Here is a 27,944-nt window from a genome sequence, read left to right as displayed (position 1 = left end):
TTCTAATTTAGCCCACTTAAAAATTAAAAATATGATTGAATAGTTATCATTATTATCAGAGATACTAAAAAACGAAGGAACGAATTGTTAGTAGACTAATCAGTCAATCATTACAAAAATATGTAGTAAACATAAATATCTTTACTTCAACTGTACAAAAAGTAAGTTATTATATTATCCTAAGATTCCTAAGTTATAGAAAATGATACTTTGTTGTTACAAATAAATTTCAGGACTGACCATTAAACGGCACCCTTTAAATCTCATTTCTTTGGTCGTTGAAGTCAACAACCAAGGCATATGTCATAATATTGAACTTGGTTCTCATATGACATTTATATTTTTGATAGGATTAAAAATTACTTTATTTGTGTTTTATTTTGAAGTTTTGAACTCGGGTTAATTACAGGCGATTATTTATTAAGCATAAATATTTCCCTTGTGCTATTAAAGTAAACCTTCACAAGGGAAATATTTATGCTTCCCGTTGTACTTATAAAGTTAGTAATAATAAAAAGTCACATATTGTATAATGGAGCTGAACTGACGGTAGGTGAAAGAAAACACAATTTAGTTTCAATCTACTTTTAATATTGTTAGTTTATAAAGAAGGTGCCTATTTATTTAAGAATCATAATCGAAATCGGATTCAAGAAATTCAATTCCTGACAGAGAACTATCACTGTCATTGTCACTTTCCCGAACTTCTATTATGAATGGAGCTAGTTCAGTGTCTGTAATGTTGCCTTAGACTTGTATTTTCGTTCCACATTTATTACATGGTCTGTACTTTTTTTCCAATCTTCCGGGGTAATCATTGCAAAACATTCTCGGATCAAGTTTTCCGTATCTGAACCCGGTAGCCCCACATTTCTGCTGGCTATTTTTCGCTTTGTGAGGCTCCATATCAACTCAATAGCGTTTAGATCGCAATGGTATGGAGGCAATTTAAGGACCTCATGCCCATGCTGCTTCAATAACTCCTCTGCTGCATATATGGGACCAATTTTATTTTCCTCAACGAGGCACATCAATTCCTCCTTTTTGAAACACTCTTCATATGGGATATTATTTTCCCTTAGCCATTTTTGAATATCAGCCTTTAAGCTGTGCATAGTTGGAGGCTTATTTATTTGTGTTACATGGTAACTGGCATTGTCCATAACAATTACACTGGGCTCAGTCAAATTTGGGATTAACATTTCTCGTAGCCACTTTAAAAAATTAGAACTGTTCATGTCATCATGATAGTCAGCTGCTTTGGATTTTGTGCTAAAAACAAGCAAAGCATTGGGCACAAATCCTTGCTCTGATCCAGCATGCACTATAATATGCCGCTTACCCGAGGAAATTTTTTCAACTAAACCGGAAGTTGAAGGCCCTTGCCATGACTTCTTCGGTCTGTAATTTTGATGGACATATGTCTCATCAAGATACACAATATTTTTTCCTTCTTCCCGTTTTTTATGTATAGCTCTAAGAAACCTTTGCCTCCACCCAGATATTTCAAACTTTTCCATGAGGATGGAGCGCTCTTCTTTATTTTTTTTAAACTCAAATCCGTTCTCGTGTAGTATTTTCCTCAGTGTTTCACAACATCCTGAGAATCCTATAGATTCTTTCAAATCCGCATGTAAGGCTCTTAGAGTAGGTACCTGCTTTTTGACGCAATAAAACTCATTAATTTTATTACGGATGGCTGACACATCAAAATTGTCTAAATTTGACACAGTTGGTGGCCGGGGTCGTTTTTTCCCTGGCGTATTCCATTGGCCTTGGTTAATAGAACCCTCTTTTTTAATTGTGCGTAGTGTACGAATGCTTGCACCTGAAAAAAAAACAGTTTTAACAATAGGAATTTTAACAAAAGAACACTAAAATATTAATAAACCTAGATGTGAAAATATAGATTATTTATATTACCTGTCATAGTAGACACTTTCTCTAAATAACTTGATTCTGATGCGTTATTATCAATAACATTCTTCAGTTCGCTTGCTAGCTTTTGAATAGTTTCTCTAACATTTTCGTCATCTACGCCCGCTGTAATATAAATAAATCATAAGTTTAGTAATACAAACAAATGTTCCTATCTCGTAAATTAAATTTGGTACAAGAAGCATCAACATTGTTTGATAATGACTTACCGGTCGCCTGAATGATTTCGTCCAATATTCGCTTCTTTTCTAGTAATCTCTCATTTTCGTCGTGTCGAACTTGATTATAGTTACAGATTATCTTAAATAACATGCTCCTCACACTGCTTCTAATCGGTTTAGCCATTATAATACGATATAAACTATAAACTTCCGTAACGAATGAACTAACATGAGAATTTGAGAATCTAGGTTATGTGTAAACTCGTTTGACAATATTTTTGACACTTTTGACAGCTAAAATTATTGCCATATATAGAATTCTCTAAAAACGCTTGTGCAGCGACTCGCTGGTCAAACATATGTTTGCAAATAAAAACTCACATAAATGTGACACAAATATCAATATTGTTTGGTAACAGAAGCTGTCAACATTTTGACAGTTGTTTGACACTTTTGACAGATAAAATTGTTGCCATATGAAGAATTCTGTAAAAATGCTTGTGCAGCGACTCGCTGGTCAGACTCTATTTATACTGTAAAAAAATATCCCACCAAACACATTTTCATGTAAATTTTGTTGCTAAGACGAAACCATAAGACTCGCACTGTCAAAAAGTTGTCAGATCTCTTGTCGAGCCAAGCTTCAAACTCTACAAGCCCTAACTTCACTAACTCTACACCTTAGTCAAAATATGTGGCTTGGCTGTTTCGCTACCGCCACATGGGCATAAGGTGAAAAATTTATTAAATTCATTATTTTTAGGGTTCCGTACCTCAAAAGGAAAAATACTGAACCCTTATAGGATCACTCGTGTGTCTGGCTGTCCGTCTGTCACAGCCTATTTGCTCCGCAACTACTGCACCAATAAGTTGAAATTTGGTATACACATGTAAGTCTATAGCCCAAGGACATACATGTAAAGTAAATAATAGAAATTCAAATAAAGGGGTCACTTTTGAGATGAATGATAAATAGAATAAAAAAAAACTATATCTTGTTATAATTAATATAAGAGAATTAGAATATGAATTAATATAAGAGAATTTTGTTAGAATTTTAATTAGTATAAGATAGATATGTATATTGTCATGTTATTTTCTCGAACTCCCCATCGGCATACAAACCTCCTCAAGGTTTTGCCCACGATGGGTCTTGTAATAATAATGTACTTTATTTAGCTTATTGTTCAATAAATTATATATATATATATATATATCAAACGAAGGGGCTCATTGTAAGAATCTCAGATATATTTTTTCATAATTTTAAAATAAATAGTTTAGAAGTTATTTAAGAAAATACGCAAAAAATGACCATTCCCCCCCCCCCTTATCTCCGAAACTACTGGGTCTAAAATTATGAAAAAATACACATATTAGCTCTCTTCCTATAGATGACAGGAAAACCTATTAGAAATGTGCAGTCAAGCGTGAGTCGGACTTAAGTACCTAGTTTTCCGATACCTACGGGTTTTTTAAAGACATTTTATTCACTTTTCTCTAAAAAAAATATATTGTTAAAAATTGTGTAATGTACAGAACCCTTGGAACGCGAGTGCGACTCGCATTTGGGCGGTTTTTGTATTATACTTACATACAATAGTTCTTGTAGAAACGAAACGGCCAAGCCACACACTTTTGGTGTAGAGCTAGTAAAGTTAGAGGGCTTGTAGAGTTAGAAGCTTGGCAAGAGATCTGATAACTTTTTGACAGTGCGAGCCTTATGGTTTCGTTTGGGCAACATTTTACATCAAAATGTTTTTGATGGGATTTCACTTATTTTTGTAAGTTGTTTATGACAATCTTCCATCCCCTAATTTAAAGGGTTGGGGGTGATTTACTATTAAAAATCCTGAAATAAGTATCTGGGGGCATCTGTTACACAATGTACTTCTTACTGATTCCCCATATAAACCCTTCACCCCGTAAGGGTAAACTTTGGGGTTGAAATCTGCCTTCACCCCGTAAGGGTAAACTTTGAGGTTGAAATCTATTCTATATCCTTCCCCATAACAATACCTATCTACATACCAAATTTCAACTAAATCGGTTCAGCGATTATTGATTTCTCATACAAAATTAAACCCCATCTTCATCCCCTTAGGGATAAATTTTTTTTTAATTTATTTGTTGTTTGTGTACTAAAACTATCTTACATACCAAATTTCAGCTTCTTAGAGGAATTCAGGAAGTACTCGGTATTGATGATCATCAAGTGAGTGAGTCAGTGACGAAATCGAAGTTTTTAGATATGAATAAAATCTAAAGTATAAGAGCTATGCAATTGATATGCTTAATAAGTCCGAGAACTTTGTTTATCTGGTATAATCCAACCCCAAGTTATGAGGGTTCCAAAAAACGACAAAGCGCTTCGAGAAAAGGTAGATAGTGCCCTTGCGCTTTTCTCGTCTTGGCGGGGGCACTGCCGTGCCCCCAGATGTTAAAAGATGAGACTACTGTAACTAATAAAGATTTATGTTTAGTTACCTACTATTTTCGCGTAAACTAGACAATTTTTATACAGTACCGGTCAAAAGTTTAAGTTCACTCTGTAAATTCGGTTAAATGAAGCTATAACACAATGTACTAATAAAAGTATTTAATAATCTTTTGTTACATAATAAATTAAAGGTAATTCTCTAATTTAAAACCACAATTAAATAAAAAAGATCAGTTTTTGCCAACTTTAGACTCTTCAAAATATCCGCCTTTTGCTTTCAATGCTGCCATACACACTTTCGGCATTCGCGTAATTAGTTTTTGCAGTGTTGATGTCGAAATTTTATTCCAACAAATGTATAGGTATTCCCAAAGCTGTTCTTTATTAGTTGGCCGCATTTTTCTCACACTCCTGTCCAATTCATCCCATAACAACTCAATCGGATTGAGGTCGGGCGATTGAGGAGGCCAATCCATATATTTTAATTCTTTTTGGTTCTCTTTGGATGAAATGTAGTTTTTGCACAACTTCGACGTATGCTTGGGATCGTTGTCTTGTTGGAAAACAAAACCTCTGCCTACAATCCGTTTTCCAGATGGAAAAGCGTGACGTTGCAAAATGTTATGATACATTTTCTTATCCATTATGCCATTGACTCTCACGAGATCACCAACTTTATCACCCGCAAAGCATCCCCAGACCATAACTGATCCTCCACCGTGCTTCACTGTTGGCATCACGCATTGCTTTATCATTCGTTCGCCTACTTGTCGTCGAACATATTGACGACGTCTCCCTCCAAAAATTTCAAACTTCGATTCGTCAGAAAATAAAACTTTAGACCACTGTTCAGACGTCCAGTTTTTGTGTTTCTGGGCCCATTTCAACCTCTTAACTTTATTCTGACTACGTAACAAGGGTTTTTTGGCAGCAATACGACCTTTTAGACCATAGTTTCGCAGACGCCGTTGCACTGTCGAAACCGATACTCGCTGTTCTCGGGTGGCGTTGAGTTCTTCGCAAATTTCTGGAGCAGTTAGAGTACGTTGGCGTTTGCTCTGCACGCAAATAAATTGGTCTTCGCTTTTAGACGTGATTTTTGGCCTACCTGATCGAGATCGACTGCAATTAAGACCGGTTTTTCGTTTTCGTTTCAAAGTACTCACGACAGCGGTTTGAGAAACCTTCATTTTTTCAGCGATTTTCCGCGTCGTGTAGCCCTCATTTGACAGAGTTACAATAACAGCACGAGTTTCGACACTAAAATCGGCTTTGCGACCCATTTTAAATGATTTCTAACTTCACGAAATCTCATAGGAAATACGGAACAAAAATATTAAATGGATCAAATTTTCCGAATAACATAAAACGATTCCTCCAAGAGGTATTTTTATTGTTATTTGGTAGTCGTGGAAACAATTAAACGTTTGAAATTCAAAACATATTCTATATTTGAACATAATTAAATATGATAACCTTATTTCGCAGAGTGAACTTAAACTTTTGACCGGTACTGTATCTTTAGTTATTAAGACCCAAAATAATTATTTTCACTTATTATAAATAAATCCTCCTGTTATGAAGTATCAAATATTGTTATTTGTATATGTCTAACTCTTAAGTTAAAAACAATAAAATCTGTTATTACCTACTGTCAAAATGATTATTTTTTGCGGGATTAAGTAATACACTGGTAGTGTTCAATAAGGCCCATAATAGGACTTTTATAAAAGGTATATTTTCCAAGAGTATCGTAATATTTTTATAACTATTTTGGTATAATGAAGAAACTTAAATAAATGAGAAACCTATTTGAGTGAGTTTCTCATACTTCATATCCTGTTTATTAAAAAAAAAACATTTTAATTTAAGGTGGGCTGTATATAGGCATATACGGCCCACACGGAATATACAATAAGGTAAGTGAGGCCACTTACCTTATTGTATATTCAGGATGTATACCGTGTAATATTGATCAGTTGGTTTATAATATACATATTATGATATTGACGTTGAATAGGACAGGACATGACAATAGGAACCAGAAATAGGTATAGTTGGTCAAACCAATTTGTCAGTAAATAAAAACGAAAAACTATATTCATCCTTTTCTTTTGGGTGCTAGTACTAGTGTAAGTCAAAGATAGTATGATGATTCTCCCTGTCTATGTTTGAAATGAGACAGTCCTTTGACAAACTATGTATAGTAAAAAACAGTTGTGAATATCTTGTACATTTTTATTACAATATTAGTCAAGATAATGAAATATAGCTGGTCAAGCAAATCTTGTCACTAAAAAAAGGCGCGAAATTCAAATTTTCTATGGAACGATATCCCTTCGCGCCTACATTTTTCAAATTTGCCGCCTCTTTCTACTGACAAGATCTGATTGACCAGCTGTAGGTATTTTTACTTAATAAGATATTTTAATTTCACGTAATGTCCGCATCTAATTTATATAGTTATGTGCACGGTAAACAAACAAATGAATGATAAGAAAAGACAGACAGTGTTACTGAGCGGGAGGTGGGGCGAGGGGCGAGGTATAGGTAGGCTATGATAGGCTCTCGAGCGCCGCGCCGGCGACTGACGGACCAGCGCGGCGTATGTATGAATTTCGCGCCTTTTTAACTAGATTTTACTATTACAATGCAAGCTACACACAGAAATTTCTTACTTTCCATAATATGGCTGCGTATATTATTTTATAGTAATAGACTTATTTTTACAGACTCTAATTCAATATTAGATCTTATAGGACAAAAAACGTATATTAATTCTAAAGCATATATCTTATTCTTCTAGCTTTTTAGCTTGCCTATTAACTTATAAATTTAGATATGTTGTTGTGGATTTATTAAACTTTAATTCAATATCGACAAAATAATAAGCTAATTGTAGTTTGACAAAGAAGCACGTTAAAAAAATTTCTAATAATTTTACATTATAAAGCGTCATACATATTATAAACAATGGAACTTAAACATTGCACTTTAATTCAATATTAAAAAATCATTACTAAAAATATATAAATACCTAATTTATATCTAACGCTCGTTCTAACTTTTCATCATATATAGCATATATGCTTAAAAATATGTCCTATATCAGATAAGTATCACTTTTTCAACTTTAGAATTATCAAAACTTTTAGTGCAAAAATCCGGTCCCACTATTGAGCTATATGCGGTGCATGCTCTACCAACGGGTTTGCGTCATTAAGACCGATATGTCACTCATTATTTTTAATCCTAAAGGTGACGTGACATTCGTATGCTAACTGCAGCTACCTATATTATTTTTTACACGTCTGTATCTGTTAATTTCCTTGATAAAATGAGTGACGAAATTAACAGTAATGTGGCTGCGAACGTCACAATTTATTTTATCAAACAAATTGACAGTTACAGCGGCGGCAATAACAATAATGTAGCTGCATTGCCTGCATTTGCCATCTAAATGCCCAGACCCATCGTCATCAAAATAGAATTTGTTCAACACCACCAAAAAATCCTTAACAAAATTTAACTGACTTCACAAAACAACGCCTATGTTGTAAAATATATTTTTTAATACAGTTGCTCAAAAAGTGCTACTTTACGTAGCTGTTTAGCGTGCGTAAAGTTGGTTATCTCGAACTAGTGCTTTTTACTTTTCCAATTTTTTTAAATTTATACTTGTTCCAATTCACGACTACTTATTGATGAGTGTTAATATTAGTTTCCTTTAAACGTCGTAATCAGCATAAAAACCTACCGTTAATGTAAGAATACGAAAAATATTACATATTTCATATTTAATTACTTACCTCTTAATCATTATAACACGTTTATTTTTTAATATTCAATATTGAAAATTCCGTTCTTAATAAGTTGACTGAATGGAACGGAATAGCTGCCAAACGCCCATAGATATAATATACTTAAAGACGACGTCTAACCGAGCTGTCACTGTTACCACTTTTGTTTAGTGTACGATTAACAATGTTTTTCTTATTTTTTCGCAACTGTATTAAAAAACGTCGTTCGATACACGTGCGGAAATGTCATTCTTCACTCGTCCCGAGTCTTGCCACTCGCCTGCGGCTCGTGGCAAGATATCTCGGTACTCGTGAAGTAATGACATACCTTCCGCACTAGCATCGAAATGTACTATTTCACCACACCAGCTGGTAAAGGCTCTCTTGATTGTTCAAAAACTAAGCAAAAACTGATAAGAAAGTTGGATTTTATTCACATGTGAGGCAATGTAATCAAATGCAAATTTTGAGTTGTTTTCTTATGTTTGCTGGTTGAATTTACTTTTAAATTATGATTTTGAAGGATTAAATATTTAACACAATTCAAGTGAATTTTATTTGGTTTGTTTTGTTTGATATCTTACAATTAATGAAATATATTTTGTTACTGTTATGAAATGAAATGAAAATCTTTATTTCAGGCAACTAGTGGCCCATACATAAATACCTATAATTTATATATAATATATTTAAAACTAAACACTACAAAACACATTATGGCTGCGATGCATTACGCAACCCCGCAGTGTCAGGGAGCCGGCCGCAAACATCTCTTTCAGTGCATGTTAAAGAAACTTGACCTTAGGCATTCCGCTACATCGCCCTACTTGTTCCACGGTGCGGGCACAAATTGCCAAATTCATTATTCGATACCCAACCGGTCGTGGTTCCGGCAGACCGTGGCGCAAAGAATGGCTGTTTCTTGTATTGCTCATGGTATAATAATATACTCCGCCTGGGCCCTATTTCACCAACGTGACAGGTGCGACATTTGTCGACATCACTGCGCCTCATGTGGATCTGAAGTGGATAGCCTCGGCCACCACGGGCTCGCCTGCTCTTCGGGTGTCGGCCGCCTGTCTCGCCATTCCACCCTCAATGACATCCTGAGAAGGGCGCTCGTCAGTGCCGGCGTTCCCGCCGCTCTGGAGCCCCAAATAGTGCGGAACGACGGTAAGCGCCCTGACGGGATGTCACTGATTCCCTGGAAGATGGGTCGTGCGTTGGTATGGGACGCCACTTGCGCTGACACGCTAGCGGCGTCCTACATCCCATCGACCAGCAGGCGTGCTGGCGCGGCGGCGGACACTCGGGAGCGTCAAAAGGTAGCCATATACAACTGTCTCGGCGCCCAATACAAATTCGTCGCATTTGGCGTCGAGACGCTTGGTTCGTGGGGCAGAGGCGCACATATGCTCCTCAAGGCGCTCGGGAAAAGGCTGAGGGAGGCAACGGGCGGCCCCCGCGCGGGCAGCTTTCTCGCGCAGAGAATTGCCATCGCAATCCAGCGCGGGAACGCTGCCTGCGTGTTGGGCACCCTCCCGAAGGCACCAAATTTTGATAGGTATTTTTAATTTTTAGTTTTAGTTATTTTAATTGTAGTTAGTTTTAGTTTTATATTCGTGTTTATGTCTTTTAGTAATTTAAATTTATATTAATAAAATTTCAACATATTTGGATTATACTGAATTTGTAGGTACTATCGCGCACGATGTTAACTGTACATCAGTAGACCTTATGCCTTTTGTAATAAGGTCCACCGAAGTACAATCACATACAGTTAGGAGTGTTATTGTTTGTACTCCATTACTTTCCAAAGTAATAAATTAATTACAGCCTCAATATGCTGGTATTGTTTTCGACATGAAAAGATAATTGGATAAGTCAAAATGTGACGTTCCACGGGTAAAGGTACCCTATGGCGGTCGACGCTTACGCCATTATTAACGACACTCCAATACTATACTCTGTATCTTTAGGTTTTTAAATAAAAGTAAAGATACAGTTAGTTTAGAGATAGTTTGTATTATTATTTGTAAGCTAATTTAATGTTTTATATTTACTTAATAGTGAATAAATATTTAATAAAAGTAAACAAATAATTTGTAGATATAAGGTGCCCACTGATGAACAGTCCGCCGGACGATATCGGCCTGTCAGTTGTCCGGAACTGTCAAAATTTTGTTGCTGTCAGGCTGATACCGTCCGGCAGACTGTCAATCAGTGGGCCCCTTTAGGGTAGTTAGGTATAGGTATAAACATTTATTGTTTAACCAACCAAGTACAAAATCGCCTGGATCAGTCACTGAACGACCTTACTTAACCTACATTTTTGATCGTGTAATGTTTTCATCTACCCTCAACTGGGTTAAGGAGCCATTTTAGGGTAGATTTTGTTTACTTTTATTTCAATACCTAAAGATACAGGACTATAACCGCGAAAATCGAAGTTCGCAAATTGCGGGGATTTTTCTCTGTCACTCTAATTACGCCTTCATTAGAGTAAAAGAGAAAAATCCCCGCAATTTGCGAATTTCGGTTTTCGCGGTAGCCGCTCAGACTTTAATGCAGTGCTACGCGACGTAAGCGCGCGAAACTCCTCCCTTCGGGCAAACTCGGCTCCACTCGGCTTAGCATTGCTCCGAGCAATTATTAGGGTTGACACAACTTGACGTCCCTTTGCGTGCACGACCAAAGATAAGATATTAGATAATATGTAGCTTGAATTTTAGTAACCCTAAATAGCCGAAAGGGAATAGCGCCATATATTAGAAAGGGACAGCGACTCTGAACCGCTGTCAAACTTCGGTTTTGTAGGAAGTGTCCTTTCTGTACGGTAGTCCTATTATTTATTCTGAGCTCAAGGTACATTTACCCGTAGAACGTCACATATGTAGTTACAATGGCGAATCTATCATCTTCATATTGTTGTGAGAAATTTCTTCATACCCATTGATGATGTGCTCTCGAGCGTACTAGCGATAACATTAAACATGTCGAGCGGGAGTGTACCTAGAAGCCGCATTCGAATCTTAAAAATGTTAAGTGAATTTGATATTGATCTGATATTACTTTCACTCAGCCTTGCACGGACTTACACATAGGAGAATCACTACACCGTATAAAACAAACGGCTCGATTCGGGAAATGAAATAGATCTCTACTAGATCTCAACAAGTTACGATATGGATAATTTAAAGATATTTGTAAGATAGATATGTCAAATTTGACGTTTCCGCTATTCTGGAGGTCCTCTTGAACGATTTCGACCAGTTTTGACTTAGATATCCAAGTCACATCTAGTCGATATCTAATGTAAATCTAGTTGATCTCTATATCAGGGGTCATCCATTAATAACGTCACACGAATTTCTAGGTTTTTTGACCCCTCTCCCCCTCCGTGTCACACTAGGTCACATTTGGCAAACCCCTCCCCCCTAGTGTGACGTCACATTTTTTCTACGAAATCGCCAAATCGAATTAAGTAAGTACCTAAGTATTATTAATATTTTTATCAAAATATTTTTGACGATACAAATATTAGTAGTTTTATAACCCAAAAATGCTTAGGAAAGAAAATTAAACGAATAAAAACGATTATCGTTTTAAAAACTTGTTATTTAAATGTACAGCGAATAAAATAATTTAAATAAATTTTCGGTTACTGATGAAGTTAAAGTGACGTCACAAAGTTTGTGTCTCCCCCCTCCCCCATGTCACAATATGTCACATTTTCTTGACCCCCTCCCTCCCCCTAAACGTGTGATGTAATTAATGGATGACCCCTCGTCTCTAGATCTTGTGATTATCTCGTTTCCCGAATACGCGTGAAAGTCCCCCGCCGCGTCACTTTGTGTGTTTGTGTTGGCGATAAATTTAAAAACTACTGAACGGATTTTCATGCGGTTTTCACCTATCAATTGTAATTGTAATTTATTGTGTAATAGATTAACCCCTCGAACGTCCACCATACAAAAAATTGATGCAAAGCAATTTGACCCATATTGATCTGTAGTAACACACGTTGACCCAAATTGAGTTAACATCACACGTGTCTTGCTAGGGCGCTCCACGGGTTAAAGCTAAGTATGTACAGCACATTAAGTTCAATAGAGTGATTCTTGAGGAAGGTTTACGTGTATTTGTTAACCCGTGCGTGCAATGCAGGAGCGGGTTGCTAGTAATTATTAAATACCAGACAAACATATATCCTCTTTTATTGCGTCGGGGGTTAAAAAATCTTATTTATAATTATATGTGACATCCCACGGGTAAAGGTACCTTATGGCGGTTGGCGCTTACGCTATTATTAACGCCTCTCCAATATTATTGCGGCGCTATGTGACGTAAGTGTCAGCCGCCGTAAGGTACCTTTTGCTGTGGAACGTCACATATATCCTCTTTTTTGCGTCGGGGGTTAAAAAATCTTATTTATGAAAATATATTAAATTAAGTGGGATTGGGAATTTAAAGAATTTTAAGACCTCGTCTTATTTAACCCTTTAACCGCCAGAGTCTGATATATAAGACATTACATATCCAGCTCATTTCGCCACAGTCTGATAAATAAGACAAAGATCTGATTTGGTTTTTACAGCACATTTATAACTCCCTTAACTATGCCAACCTTATTCTGCGTGGTACAATTACTGTCGGTGGCGACACGAGAACGCTCGATTAAAAATTGCTGGCGGTTAAAAGGTTAAAGAGGCTAATGATTATGTCCAAGTACACTTACCTACGGTCAATGACTTGCCAAATATTATGTCATCTTATTACATCCTCGCCGTGACCTTTTCATCCTGTACTTACCTGAAAAGAAAACATACATTCAGACATATAACATCATAATATTATCAAACATGTACAAAAATGTAGCCGAATACTTATAATTTATTTCATTTAGCTATAACAAGTAATATAGGTACTTAAACAAAAAATTAAAAACTACAACCAACTACAACAACTGTTTTTATTTTTGTTATAAGACTTATAAGTAAAATATATTTATTTATAAGGTAGATACAAATATTAAAAATAAAAATAAACTAACTTATCTATAAAATAAAACTAAATTAAAACTAAAAACTAATACTAAATAAAATCAAATTAAATTAAAATATATCTAAGAAATTGGGCCCCTTTGGCATGGTGCCGAGGACGCTGGCAGTATTTCCCCGCTGTATTGCTAAGCTAATACGTTGAGCGAGAAAGCTGCCAGCTCTTCGGTCACCAGGGAAGTCTACAATCCTTTTCGAAAGCTCCTTAAAAAGTTTTACAGCATTAGGACCCCACGGGCCAAGGGTCTCAAGCAAAGAATATAATACTCACTAGGAGAAGAACGGTAACTCCATACAAAAAAATGTCCCCAACCGTTTATACGTTTATACTAGTGGCGCCGTCTTTGTGTACCAATGGAACTAAAGTTGACAACCGGTTTAGCCTGGCGGGTATTGGTAGGTAGTAATTCTGTTGATAAACATATTTGTTATCTTCATATGCAAGATGCAAATATTACCCCTTGTTTGTGGTATTATCAATTGATTTAAATAAAAGGCATGTTTATGTTTATAACTTTATATATATATTATTTATTAAAAAATGTTTTACATATAAAAATATACACTGAAAACTGGCAACTGGCAACTTAATAAAAAAATAGACATTAATAAAGCGCATTCACAAAGTTTTCAGTACCTTTTATACAAATAACATTAGGCATGCCTACCTATTACACTTTACACACAGATACACTACACTTTACACACGGCATTTTACACAGATTTCCAACTTGTATTCATACATTTCTTCACGGTTAATTAATACGCTTTCCAGATGCGTTATGACTCGGTTCCTTCTGAACCCACTAAAGTTGTAAATTTCACTCTGGCTCCTTCAACAGCCGTTGCTCCGCATTTAGCACATTTTCTATGTGCATTGCTGTAATCCATGTAGGTACAGACTTACAGTCTTAAGTGGTACGTAGCGGTACACGTTGTATGTATTATTTAAAGAGTTAATAAATAAAATTTTCGTTATGAACTTTAACCACAGCAGTTGGACAGAGTCATTGACAAATATATTTTTTATTATGGTGGGTAGACGTACCTACCCTCCATATATTTTATGAACATTGATAAAGACAGTTGGAAGCAAATATTCATTGTAAAACTTAATCGCATGTAATTAAGTTTTAAGCGTTTTAAGTCCCGTTTTATGATTAATATTGTATAAAATTCGTGATAATTTAAATCAGAGTTGGGAGCAATGTTGCTGTAGAAAAATGTTTTTATTTTTATTACTCGCAACTTTTTCCCGGAGGCCAACGCACACATAGAAGCTTAAGGCGCACACATGCGCAATTATTTGGGGACATAACTATCTTAGGAAGTGAACAGGCCTTGGTCTCAAGCCCAAATGGCATAAAAATATACTCGGGGCCGAGACCCCTGTATTTCTGCAATTTGAGGTTTTCGGCCGTTCTAGCCGCCGCACCTTAAAAGGCCAAACCACACCGGATGCGTGTACGTGACGTGCGCGTGCACGTACGCGTCCCGCTGCGTTGTAGAATATGAAAACTCATAAGAGAGGACACACCGCTTGCGTGACGTGTGCGTGACGTGCGCGTACGCGTGACTTGCACGCAACGCAGCTCCGACGAGACAAACCGGCTGCGTGCTGCGTGCACGAGTCCACGCAGCGGAGCGGCAACGTCGCTTCTTTGCGTGCAGTGATGACGTTGTGTTTAACTGCGTTCCCTATGAGAGGGCGAACCGAGCAGGTTCGGACACGCACAGCTCGGTGCTGCATAGGTGCTGTGCGTGTACACGCGCAGCCACTTGTATTTATTTACAACTCGGCCGGTGGGCGTGCTGGTTTTTAATACGGATTCAGTGATAAAAGAAAAACTAATTAAAATCTTTCGTTAATATGAATGTATATTTACAATATAGCACATAGATTACCACAATACGTCTTTAAAAAAAAATAATTTGGCCTGTGGGAAAGAATCGATTTTAGGTATTAACGATACTATTGGAAAACAAGGTTGTTGTATTGTGAACTAATTTGCGTCGGTGAACAATGTTATGTACTCTCAACTCAACTATCTCGATTCAAATATGACACATTTTTTTCTTCTAATTGCAATGGCGGCATTAGGTGAGCAGCTTCCATTTGCAACGGGAGTCATAATAACATGATGTAGGTACTGTCGCAGGAGTATTTTATTTTACTGCACGCATGACTGAGCTGCAGCGTGCGCCTGCGTGGCGTGTGCAGCACGTTGCGTGGCGTGCGCTGCGTGACGTGCGCGTCACCCGGTGTGACAGGGGTGCTGCGCACGTCACGCAGCGCACGCCACGCAACGTGCTGCACACGCAGCCGGTGTGGCTCGGCCTTAAATTATAAATAAAAAACTGGCTCTAGCTCGGTGCCTTGTGGCAGGGTGCCAAAAACGCTGGCGGTATTGCCGCGCTGGACGGCCAACACGCTGCGCGAGGCAGAAGCCAGCCCTCTTGTCACCCGTCGCCTCCACGAGGCGCTTCGCCAGCTCTGAGAATACGCCGTATACCTATATTTTGTGACATAGCGTAAACAGTAATATCAAACTAACGCTAATTATTTTAAAATGGTTGTGGTATTTTTATTCATTTAGTTTTTAGAGTCGCAGAGTAAGTCTATTAGACTTTAGCAGCTATTTATAGTTCGTTTTTTTTAGCATTAGAAATAAGGTAAACAATCTTTATGTCTTTTAATTGAAAAACACATTTTAAAAATAAGTTATGGCTAATATGTAACAAGTATGAATCTAATACGACCATTTATATTCTTCTGCTTTCATAAGTAATAGTTACTGATTTTTAAAAAGCGTTTTGAATTCAAAGACATGTCAAGATCGCTTAACTTCTTTGAAGTTCTTTCTAATGCTAAAAAAAACGAACTATAGTCAAAGTTTCAAATTTAGTCATTTATAACCCGCAGACTCAAATCTTCCGTGGAAGTGCAATATCTAAGTGTTTTGCTACACTGACAATAAAATCATTTCTAAAGTCCGAAGTCCGAATGCGCCCGCGCAGGCAATACCCGAAAAGAATAAAGTCAACGTCAAAAATATTAACAATATTGCACCTTACCCCATTGTAATAAGACAATATACATATGTGACGTTCCACAGGTAAAGGTACCTTATGGTGGTCGGCGCTTACGCCATTATTAACGACACTCCAATACTAACGCAGTGTTACGTAACGTAAGCGCCGACCACCTTAAGGTACATTTACCCGTAGAATGTCACATATGTTGGTACCTTTCAAACCGTATAATCAATTGGTCCCGGTGCTAACTATACATTCTTAATGCATTGTTGCAATCGGTCTCGGCTGTGAGAACTCCGTGGTACGAGTTGATAATGAATGCGCGGAAAAAGTCGCATATTTGAATGGTAAATTGATGAAGTAAAATGTATACGAAAAACATTTCATTTGTTTTAAAATACGAAAATTCTTTATGGTAACATTCCATTTCTAACCGCAGCTGCACTACCTACCGGTACTGAACGCGTCGCTGTCATTGTCAACTTCCATGGTAAAATGAACAGTAGTGCAGCTGTCGTTGGAAATGGACTGTCACCTTTACGCTGTCCTCATGATGTTCTGTGTACATTACGTTTAATGTACATTATGTTGTATATAGGTACAGATGTAATGCATAATTGTTTTCCATCGTATTCTCTCGCAAACGTTCATATTTGTCATGCTATACAAGTAAGTAAGAATGCAAGTGGAAATCCGTGGTCTCTGCCTACCCCTCCGGGGAATAGGCGTGATTATATGTATGTATGTATGTATGTTGTCATGCTACTTCAGTCAACCATAGAAAATGGTCCAGTCAAAATGTATAAATCAGACAAATTTTAGCCGCCGCAGCCTATTTCCGGGTTAGTCCCATAGTAGACAAGGATCAGGTACAAGGTATAGACCGACCGCTTAAGAGTGACATTCCATTTCCAACTGCAGCTGCAATACTGTTCATTTTACTATGGAAACGCGTCGCTGTCATTGTCAATTTCCATAGTAAAATGAACAGTATTGCAGCTGCAGTTGGAAATGGAATGTCACTCTTAATGAATCCTCGCCTGCGCAGTACGGGGGCGACGGGGTAGGACGACCCATAGGGTGGCGGGAAAGGTGCGGGCAGCAGGCGTAAACCCGCCCGCACCTTCCCCGCCCCTGCCCCCTTTACCGCCCCTGCCCTGCCCCTTTAGGCGAGGACTCATTTAAGCGGTCGGTCTATACTTACTCGTATAACAGTGCAGTGAATGTCGCGGCGCGGGCGCAGGAATGGGATCATTTTTTGTGAGATCTACTTTCACCGGCCAATAGCATTCGCATCCGGTTCGCGGCCATTATCAACTGCACATTTGGTGCTCTCTTTGCTTGGTACTTTGATTGTTTGACCGAAAGCCAATAGGTATTGATTTGCGGGGTTATATTTTACCATACAAATGTACCTATAATATAATCTTACTCGTTTATACCTTTAAACGAGCAATTCTTGTATATTTATTTATCCTCTAGCCGCCCATACGTCAAACCTTGCCAAGCAAAATGAAATTTTATTTTGTCAACACAAAGTTCAAATTAGAATGGAACAAGAGACCTTTTTATAGGTCTCTGGGCGACTAGAGGTTATATATGATATGTATATAGGTACATATTTCGGGGATCTCGGAAACGGCTCTAACGATTTGATGATATTTGCTGTATGGGGGTTTTCGGGGGCGACAAATCGATCTAGCGAGGTCCAAATCTCTGGCAAAACGCTCAGTTTTGAATTTCTATAGGTTTTCCGAGCAAACGCGATCTCCCAGATATTGTCCTTATAGAAGACGCACAACCTAAACCATTAGCTTTAAAGTTTGCAATAGTTTTCCAATCCTAGAGCTATATATGTGAAATTAAATCCCATATAGCACAGATTATTACAGCCCCTAATGGGGTGAAAATAAGGTACAACACAAAACAGTAACTACAAAAATACCCCTACGGTATTCGATACGCCAACAAAATCCATTTTATGCCAAAAATACCCTACATAATATTGGAAAAGAGCTGATAATCTTCAAACTGCTGGATCGATTTCTATGAACCTTCGCAAGAAAACTCACTTTTACTTTTAAAAAAAAACCGCATTGAAATCGGCGCAGCCGTTGGAGATCTACGATGCCACATACAGACAGACATTGGTGTCAAACATATAATAAACCCCCTCTTTTTACGTCGGAGGTTAAAATAAGATTATAGGGAATTGCTGGCCGAGTGAGTTGATGGACAGGCAGAGCGAGGTCGTTTAATAACGCAAGGCTGATCGAGACAAATGTAGATGTTACAAAAACCGTTCGCATTCCACCAGCTAGCTGCTCCATAAAACATTCTACGATATAAATCGTGTCTCGTTTGGAAACGATCGTGAGCGAACCAACGGCGACACTCCTAACTCTACATCGGTGGACCTTATTACAAAAGGCATAAGGTCCACCGCTGGTTAACAGTATGGGTGATGGTACAGAGCCAAGCAGGCTGCCCCGCTCTGAGCGGCCTTGTGGAAAGATGCAACCGGACTATTTCTATTATTTCTAACGCGTTTAGTTAGACCAAGACAAGTCTGCAACGATTTCGATAGCGCAGTGCAAGTGGTATTTATGCGTCATAACATCTATGAAATTAGGACGTATTACTTTTGTAGCGGTACTCCCACACTTTGTCACTTTGAAGTCGGTGAAAAGGTAGCTAAGACGGACGGACGTTCTAGATTTTTTTAACTATACTATATATACAGGTATGGTAAATGTTACGTAAATAGTCCATACACACAGAGAAATTATACCGTTTATGCAATTAACAATATTAAATACAAATGGATGGTGTTTAGCAAAAATTATTCATACCACATCCACTTCAATAAAATGTCAACTTTTAGCGTCAATATTTTGAGTTGACATCTTATTGAAAAAATAATGTGGGTTGACACATTATTGCGTATCAGCATCCAAATTATCTTTCTCGGTCTTCTTTTTCTTTGACGCTAAAGTGGGAGCAACAGTCTATAATTAATTTCCTTTTATCTTGAAACTTATTTAAAATTCTCAGTCTTTCCATACATTAACTTTAAAAGGTGCTTTTCCATACTTAAATGGTTTCTGCACATTATCAGCCCACGAGTATAAATTAAATTGTCTTTAAAAGCACAACAAAGACAGACCCCGCTCTCCGATCCTATTATTTAAACACCAACAGTTGACAAAATAAGGCGAGATCGTGAGTCGTGACATGTTGGTGTAGACGGAGCCTCAGAGAGTTTTCGCATTATCCGATACGATATCGGATATCGGGTGACCTTTGGAGAAAAATAGCTGCCAGAAAATGCCCTATGACATTAAGTCTGTCTATACAAAATTCAACTTCGTTTTCGTAACTTCGGCCCTTGATTTTAAGAACCCTTTAAGTACCTGTTGCACAAAATACTATTAGATTGGTTTTCAAGATTTAGAAACACAGATTCATGCATAAAACTAATGCTAATCGTCACTATTCCGTTCCGTGTTACTCAGAACCAGGTCGTGAGTGTAACGAATATCGCAAACGCATTGCACACGCTCGAGATGCACTCGAGAATGTCACGACTGCATGTTGCAACAGTCACTAAAGTGTTTCAAACAGTACCTCAACTGTGGTTAGGGTCAAACTCAAAAGCATGTTCAGGTCTTTCCTGTAGACATGATTTTATCATACTTATCCAAATAAAAAGAGTACCCTTTCATGGATAAGGGTTAAAGAAGAAAATTTACCTTTATAGACCTTAAGTATTGGACATGTCCACAGGAAAGACCTGAACATCGTTTTGAGTTTGACCCGTCGACTCCGTACAATCCTGGTCATGGCACCAAATTGAACGTCGCACGGTATTAGTCCATCGTGAACACTGCAATACCAACGATTGATTGATTTCTCCAGGATCTCATTATCAGATCTGGACTTGGTAATTGGACCAAACTGAGAACTGTCCTTGTCTAAAAAGTACAATGTGAGCCTGACAGCAAATCATGTATCCCTTTTTTCGAGGAACAACAAGATGCCACTGTGCGTCTGCCACTTATATAACTAGGCTACCGTGTCCTGCCGGCGTATTATGGATTGTTTTATCCACGTGATAAAATATCTGTTACTTTTTAACACCGCGTGATAAAAAATGACAGAACAGACACCATTTATCACGCTGTAAAGTAGACAAGAACGATCATTATATCTGTACTGCATACACAAACTTGACCTTTTCAGCCTATTTCCGCGCAGTCCCACACTTTTTCTGCACTGAAACCAGATGGCGTGGGCGTAGCGTGGGCGATGACGTCACTCATTGAACGTCTAGACGGGACTGTAAGTGACGTCATGTCGGGCGCCTATTAATTATATTATCATAGATACTTGTTGTACATGTAATTCAACCAATGGAGTAGTGTGAACCAATCTAGCCGTGGCCAAAAACCACATTTGCGAGGCCCTTTTCAATGTGTTTTCTCAAGGTAATAAAAAGGTTGGCTTTGCGAGGCCCCCTAAGTGTGAGGCCGTGGGCGAAGGCCCCATTCGCCCACGCCTATAGCTACGCCACAGCCAACAGTCGTCAACAGAGTAAAGAACTCGATTCCTTTTTCGAGTCTTAAATATACATGTTTGACTCCTGAGTCCCCCTTGTCATTATTGCTGTTTTGAATCTGGAACCTTGTTACATTCCATTTTAATCCAAAATTCCATTTGAAATATAAAGGCCTAATCACAGACAAAACATCCTCCAAATTTAGCATAGTCGCGCGGAAGGTAGAAAAATCAACAAAAATCAAGGGTCCCCCCTCTGCCACGCATACGGTAATTTTACTCCATGTTCGAGTCGAAAGTATCTTTGTGTGACGTCCGTGTCTTTGTGTGACGTCCGTGTCTTTGAACGGACCAATCACGGCACGGGACTTCGCTCACCTCGTCCCGCGCACCCCCGCATTTTTGGCATCATCGGTTGCATGTTGCATGAAATAATTGCTCTAAACTCGGTCTAGAGGATTCCTAGTCTATGGGCCTAATGGACTTAGGAGGTTGGAGATAGTAAGCTCGTATTTTTGTGACTTTATTGATTAGAGAGGGACGGGTAGTTTACGTCGCGGGCGAGGAACGTCGCGGCGCTCCTGTGCTACGCCTACTGACTTAAACTCTTCCCTACGGACAAGTTTTCAATGGGCTTTCAGACTTTGGGCATGTTTTGCCCAGGGCTGTTTTATGCAAACTAGATCCTATGCATATTTTTGAATCACTAACCGTAGCCTACGGTTACGGTTACGGTTGGAAACTAGATCCTATGCATATTTTTGAATCACCGTAGGCTACGGTTAGTGATTCAAAAATATGCATAGGATCTAGTTTCCATAAAAGAGCCCTGGGCAAAACATGCCCAAACTCTGAAAGCCCATTGAAAACTTATAACTTATAAGTCTTATAACCACTACGTATAAGTTTACACCTACAATATCACTATACCACACGATTTACGAATTTCAACATTATAACTTAGGATTCATGGTTGTTTTTGCAATGGCGCGGTATGCGTGGGCGTTTATCATTATTTCCCAGTCGTAAGAGTTTCGGTAGGCTTCGCCTGAACAAGGTTGAAGGCAAATTTTCACGGGTAGTTTATTTTTCTAGTAAACTAGAATATAAGAAGCCGCCGGCCCGATTCGAACATTAATATACGTCAATTAATAAAATAATAAATAAATAAATATTATAGGACATTCTTACACAGATTGACTAAGTCCCACGGTAAGCTCAAGAAGGCTTGTGTTGTGGGTACTCAGACAACGATATATATAATATATAAATATGTACTTAAGTACATAGAAAACAACCATGACTCAGGAACAAATATCTAATAATAATTAATAGATCTAGAAACGATATGGATTAGATATATCCGTGTCAATGTGACGTATTTGTTGTATCGTTTCTAGATCTATTAATTGACGTAGGTAAATATCTTAAAGTTCGAATCTGGCAGTGCGTTTTTATTACAAAGATTATCGGAAAACCATAACCTTTTTTTTATAAACTGAAATAGGTGATAATGAAAAAATTGGCAGTTTGTTTTTAAGTGTGCAGGTATTCTGTTCGAAACCCTAAAAACCCTAACCCACGGTCTAAGTTAAAAAATAATAGACATAACGTAATCAATTTCGATCAGAAAGGACCCCGCAGCCAATATAGGGAAAAGGTGGTTTCAGTTAAATCTCACGAATTTTTAGTATGATGTTAATTTGGCTCTCCTGATTATTTTTTTGTATGAGCACAAATCTCTCAGAAACATACTTTCAGAAATAATCAATGTAATTGTTTTATACAAAATATGTGTTTGTTAACCATTTTTACGTAATTCCTCCTTCTGACAGTTGGTGGCTGCACCTTATAACGTCAGTAACTGTCAGTGCGTGTCATAACAATATATCGATTTTAGAAAACATGTCGCGTAAATAGAAAATTATATACTTGATTATTTCTGAAAGTATACTTCTGAGAGAGTTGTGCCCATACAAAAAAATAATCAGGAGAGCCAAATTTACATCATACTAAAATTTCGTGAGATTTAACTGAAACCACTTCTTTCCTCACAGATTAATGATTTCAATTTTCTTAAACCAAACGGATGTCATCCAAGGGTGTCATCCAAGTATTCATGCTGTATTAACAAGAAATTGTTTTTTTTTAATTCCTAACCTGGAGGGCTAAGATGGTCGGCTCTTTATCATTTGTCAGCATGCCTGTCACGTTCTAACAAATAGGTAAGTGTGAATGTGACGCATGGCATGACAGTTGACAAAAATGCGAGCATGATACCGCTTCTGGATCTCTAACACGATTGCAGCGCCATCTGCGTATTAGCGCATTTTCCCTCATTACGTACGTATTTGTAAATCGAATGGGGAACGTTTTTGAAATATGGCCTCTCCTCTTACACGACAGTAACGAGTTCGGAGTGAATTTACTTTTTAAATGTCGCGTACAGTCGGGTGCAAAAGTTACCAGGATTCGAAAGTTCAGCATATTTTGTGCCCACGTACTAACACTAGTAACTGACCTCTTACGCTGAAACAATTGATCATCGGTCGCTCTTTATCTTTACAATAAGGTGTATGATTGTACATACAATTAATTAACCTTATTGTTAAGATAAGAGCTACTTATACACCTACATACAATCGGTGGTTATGGTTACGCTCTAAATTTTAGGTCCCATTTAGATGGTTCAAGAAAAAAACAAATAGTAAGTAAGTAAATACACTTTATTGCACCACAAAGAAAAAAACAATAACAGATTTACAGTGTAAATAATGGTAGCAACAGGCGGTCTTATCGCTGTAAGCGATCTCTTCCAGACAACCATAACAAATAATTTGTGATAAGCAAACAAAACGAAAGTAAGGGTGGTAGACCGAACCAATCTACTTCCCATCACCGATGCACTCAGTAAGTCAGTAAATATGAAAAAGTGAGTGAGTTTGTGTATCTCGGGTCGCTGATAACCTGTGACGGTGGCTGCACTGGCGAAATACGCCGCAGATCTGGCATGGCAAAAAGTGCAATGGCGAACCTCGACAAGATATGGAGGAACAGAAGTATTCGTCGTTCAACCAAGGGGCGCTTGACCCGATCTCTGGTATTCTCGATCTTCTTGAAAAGTCGCGACAGGGCAAAAATCGACGCTTTTGAGATGTGGTGTTGGCGAAGGCTCCTACGCATACCCTGGACGGCTATGAGAACCAACAAGTCTATCCTAGAGGAGCTGAAGCCCACCACACGGCTCTCTATTACAATATGTTAAGAACGCGCACTCAGCTTCTTTGGTCATGTCATGTGGTCTAAAAAGCACGACCTAGAAAGGCAGATTATCTTGGGCCAAATAGAGGGCAAGCGAGCGCGAGGAAAAGCACCCACGAGATGGTCTGATGTTGTGAAGAGGGTGGTTGGCGGCAACATGCAGTGCGTGACCCATATGGCCTATGATCGCACACTGTGGAGACGTAGCATACATGGTCGCGATCCTCAGCAATGAGGGACCGAGGAAGAAGAAGAAGTACACAAATAAATGCCCATACCAGGATTCGAATCCGGGACCTCGAGTAAGGGTCACTTGTGTCACTACCGACTATGCCAGTTTATTCTCACTACGACAAGGTGCAAACTGGCATCAAATTCCTTGACTGTACAAGCAAGATGGGCTTTAACTTTGTTATTTATAAGAACCTAATCACCTTCCGCATCCGACGGTACCTTATCGCTATCGCCGCCGGGGGCGTGTCGGTGACGTCACCCCCCCTGCCGACCGGGTCACCCCCCGCCCACGCGTCGCGACAATTTTCTCAATTTTCCGCCACTCTGACGGCGCCTGTGCTTAGCAGATAACCGCCGTGGACCAGTTGAGGCCGGTTCTGGTGCGATTGGTTACGAGGGCGTCGGTGATGGAGGTGACACCAGTGTGACTTGAACCATGGAATACCTAAACAGATGTAGTGCATAATTATTTTCCTTCGTATTGTCACGGAAACTTACGAACGTGATTTGCTTTTTCAGTCTAGGTACAAAAATCCGAACGTTTCCGAGAAAATACGATGGAACACAATGATACACAACACGAATTTGCCTGAAAATCCAAAATTTCTTTGATAGATCGATCCTCTGCGCCTGAATTTTTCTAAATATGCAATTTAGATTTAAAAATGTTTGATTTCTCTTCTTTCTGTCGTCGGCAGGCCAGGTGACTAGCCGAAATGTCAATCGAACATTGACAAACGCCAAACGTAACGAAAAAATATCGGAATGACAGATGCTACAAGAAGTCACGTGACTTACTTGCATTTTAAGTTTCGCTTGGCATTTTCTATCAACGATTATCATCTTGACTAGGCTCTCAGGCTGCGTAGCCAATGTGCCAATAGCCACTCACTTGCTTGATATTTTTCAGTGACCTCTATTATTATAATAAAATAAGGGTGACAGCTGGTAGCTACAGTTACCAAAAGCATGTGAGTGGATAGTTAGCGCTCTGTAGCGTATCGTAGTAGCCTCTCTCTATCACTCTTCCATATTAGTTGCACTACAGTGACAGTTGCGTTTCGTTCGCTACGGAGCATTAACGATTGTCACGTTGGCTACGCACCCCCGTTCGCTATAACCTTCGCCAGTGTTCGCTAAGCGATTATAATTGTAAGACAGATTGAATTTGGTCGCGTTAAATATCCATTGGGTGTTAAAGGCGTTGAAACATTGTCGAATAGACGCACGAGCGGTTTTATACGAGGTTATCTGTAATACGGTAAATACTGTTGTTTAGGTTCAAAACCGGCCAAGTGCGAGTCGGACTCGCGCACAAAGACTTCCGTACCATTACGTGAAAAACCCGGCAAGTGCTAGTCGGACTCGCGCACGAAGGGTTCCGTACCATAATGCAAAAAAGGGCAAAAAAAAAAAACGGTCACCCATCCAAGTACTGACCCCGCCCGACGTTGCTTAACTTCGGTCAAAAATCACGTTTGTTGTATGGGAGCCCCACTTAAATCTTTATTTTATTCTGTTTTTAGTATTTGTTGTATTAGCGGCAACAGAAATACATCATCTGTGAAAATTTCAACTGCCTAGCTATTACGTTACGGTTCATGAAATACAGCCTGGTGACAGACGTACGTTTTTAGAATGGTCTCAATGAGTATTAGTTGTCTGTGGAAAGAAAAGTACAGTCAGCGATAAAAGCTTGCACCAAAAATGGATTTTTTGTCAAAAACTTATTTCTTATTAATACATTTTATCTTATTAAGGGCCACTTGCACCATTCACTAACTCGAGGTTAACCGGTTAAACCTGAAGTTACCATTGGTTACCAGTACAATTTGAAACTGGGTTATCAATTTAACGGGTTAACTCTGAGTTAGTGGAATGGTGCAAGTGGGCCTAAGCTTACCAAACATGTATTATCTCGATCCGTCCATGGCCATATCATTCGGCACTTACCTGTAATAAAACATACAGTTGTTATCACTATGATATGTATAATCTTAATCGTAATGTATAACCGAGATACAATCTAAGCAGGTGTTACAACGAATATCGGTAATTTCCTCAAGTGGAACGAAATAATTACTTAATAGAAATACTAACGGCGCGATTCGGGAAATGAATTTGAGATTCACTAGATATGAAATATTAAAGATATGTGACGTTACACGGCAAACGGTACCTTATGGCGGCAGGCGCTTACGTCGCATAGAGCCGCAATAATATTGGAGACGCGTTAATAATAGCGTAAGCGCCAACCGCCATAAGGTTTACCCGTGGGACGTCACATATCTTTACTATTTCATATCTAGTGAATCTCTATTATAATTCATTTCCCGAATCGCGCCGTAACGTGCTAGCTAGCTTCTGGACCAAAAGAGAGAACATATATGACAGAAAGAAAAAACATTAATTAGCAGAATAATAAATCCTTAGAACTAAAAATGTGACGTACCACGGGTAAAAGTATTACCTTATCTATGCCGGTCGGCGCTTATCTCCAATACTAATGCGGTGCTACGTGACGTAAGCGCCAACTGTCATAACGTACGTACTGTCACTTTTCCCGTGGAACGTCACAAATAATTACACAGTTAAGAGTGGCTCTACGTATGCTTTTCACTCAGCTTGGTGTGGTAGTGATTATATCACCATGGCCGCTCCGATACATCTGACAGCGACTTGTACAATTGCATCCCTTCAAACTAGGATATTATGAATCGCTAATATAAACCCTACACCTACTTGGTCAAGCAAATCTTGTAAGTAGTAAAAGGCGACACATTTGAAAAATCGTGGGTTAGCAACTCTGTTTTCGAATAATTCCTAAATCGCGCGTCATTTGTGGAATGTGGATCGTGAATGACAGCCATCTTGTTTGTTTACATTCAAAATCGTTGCTATTTCAAGAGAAATTTCTGCTGTCACCATTAAATACCAATATATTAAATAAGATTGTGCATGAACTTAAGCGAAGTCGAGGTGCCTACAATGTAAAATCATACTCGTTGATCGTAAATATTTGTAAAATTTGAGGTTATGATAATTACTTACATGTTTTGGTTCGATGTACTTACATTGCTGCTTTTCTTAGCGCAATACTGCTCTTTGGGGTACTACTTCACTTTGCTGTACATTGCTACTGACATATTTTGCTTGACAGACTATAATTATCAGTAAACATAACCTCAGTATCTTACACAAGTGCCTACCCAATTATTAGTATTATTACCCACCTAATCGGATATATGGTAATACCATTACTGCCAACAACTATTACTTGAACCACGACTCTTTGTAAAATTTACTGGGGTAGGGACCAAGCCTGGCTGGACCTTTGCCATACGGAGATTGGATGTAAAATAGATTAAAATGATCCTATTTCATTTGCGTTTGTCATGTAGTAATTTGTCATTTTGTTTGTTAGTAAATCAATAGTAGATTGTTAACCAATGGTGGA

The 27,944-nt window shown here is 38.4% G+C and overlaps 2 protein-coding genes across 2 annotated transcripts in view; both read right to left on the bottom strand.

The window, feature by feature from the left end:
- LOC134666853 (cyclic AMP response element-binding protein A) overlaps positions 1-27,944 on the bottom strand; it is a 198,341-nt gene that overhangs the window by 52,844 nt on the left and 117,553 nt on the right. The gene's annotated exons all lie outside the window — the stretch shown is intronic.
- On the bottom strand, positions 570-2,617 carry LOC134666719 (uncharacterized). The gene is made up of 3 exons (XM_063523962.1): positions 2,148-2,617; positions 1,924-2,043; positions 570-1,828 (listed from the first exon to the last, which is right to left on the bottom strand). Exons 1-3 carry the CDS (start codon positions 2,281-2,283, stop codon positions 723-725), a joined length of 1,362 nt encoding a protein of 453 aa, XP_063380032.1. The 5' UTR covers positions 2,284-2,617; the 3' UTR covers positions 570-722.

This window comes from Cydia fagiglandana, chromosome 8 (assembly GCF_963556715.1).
Source record: "Cydia fagiglandana chromosome 8, ilCydFagi1.1, whole genome shotgun sequence".
NCBI classification, from domain to species: Eukaryota; Metazoa; Arthropoda; class Insecta; order Lepidoptera; family Tortricidae; genus Cydia; species Cydia fagiglandana.
This window is presented reverse-complemented; position numbering and strand designations above follow the sequence as displayed.

What these genes read in the sequence shown, in the direction of transcription:
- LOC134666719 (XM_063523962.1), bottom strand. Translation starts at nt 2,283, where the DNA reads ATGGCTAAACCGATTAGAAGCAGTGTGAGGAGCATGTTATTTAAGATA. An exon ending in CGAAATCATTCAGGCGACCG is followed by an intron (nt 2,044 to 2,147) that starts GTAAGTCATTAT and finishes TTTATATTACAG; the next exon opens with CGGGCGTAGATGACGAAAAT. An exon ending in GAAAGTGTCTACTATGACAG is followed by an intron (nt 1,829 to 1,923) that starts GTAATATAAATA and finishes TTTTTTTTTCAG; the next exon opens with GTGCAAGCATTCGTACACTA.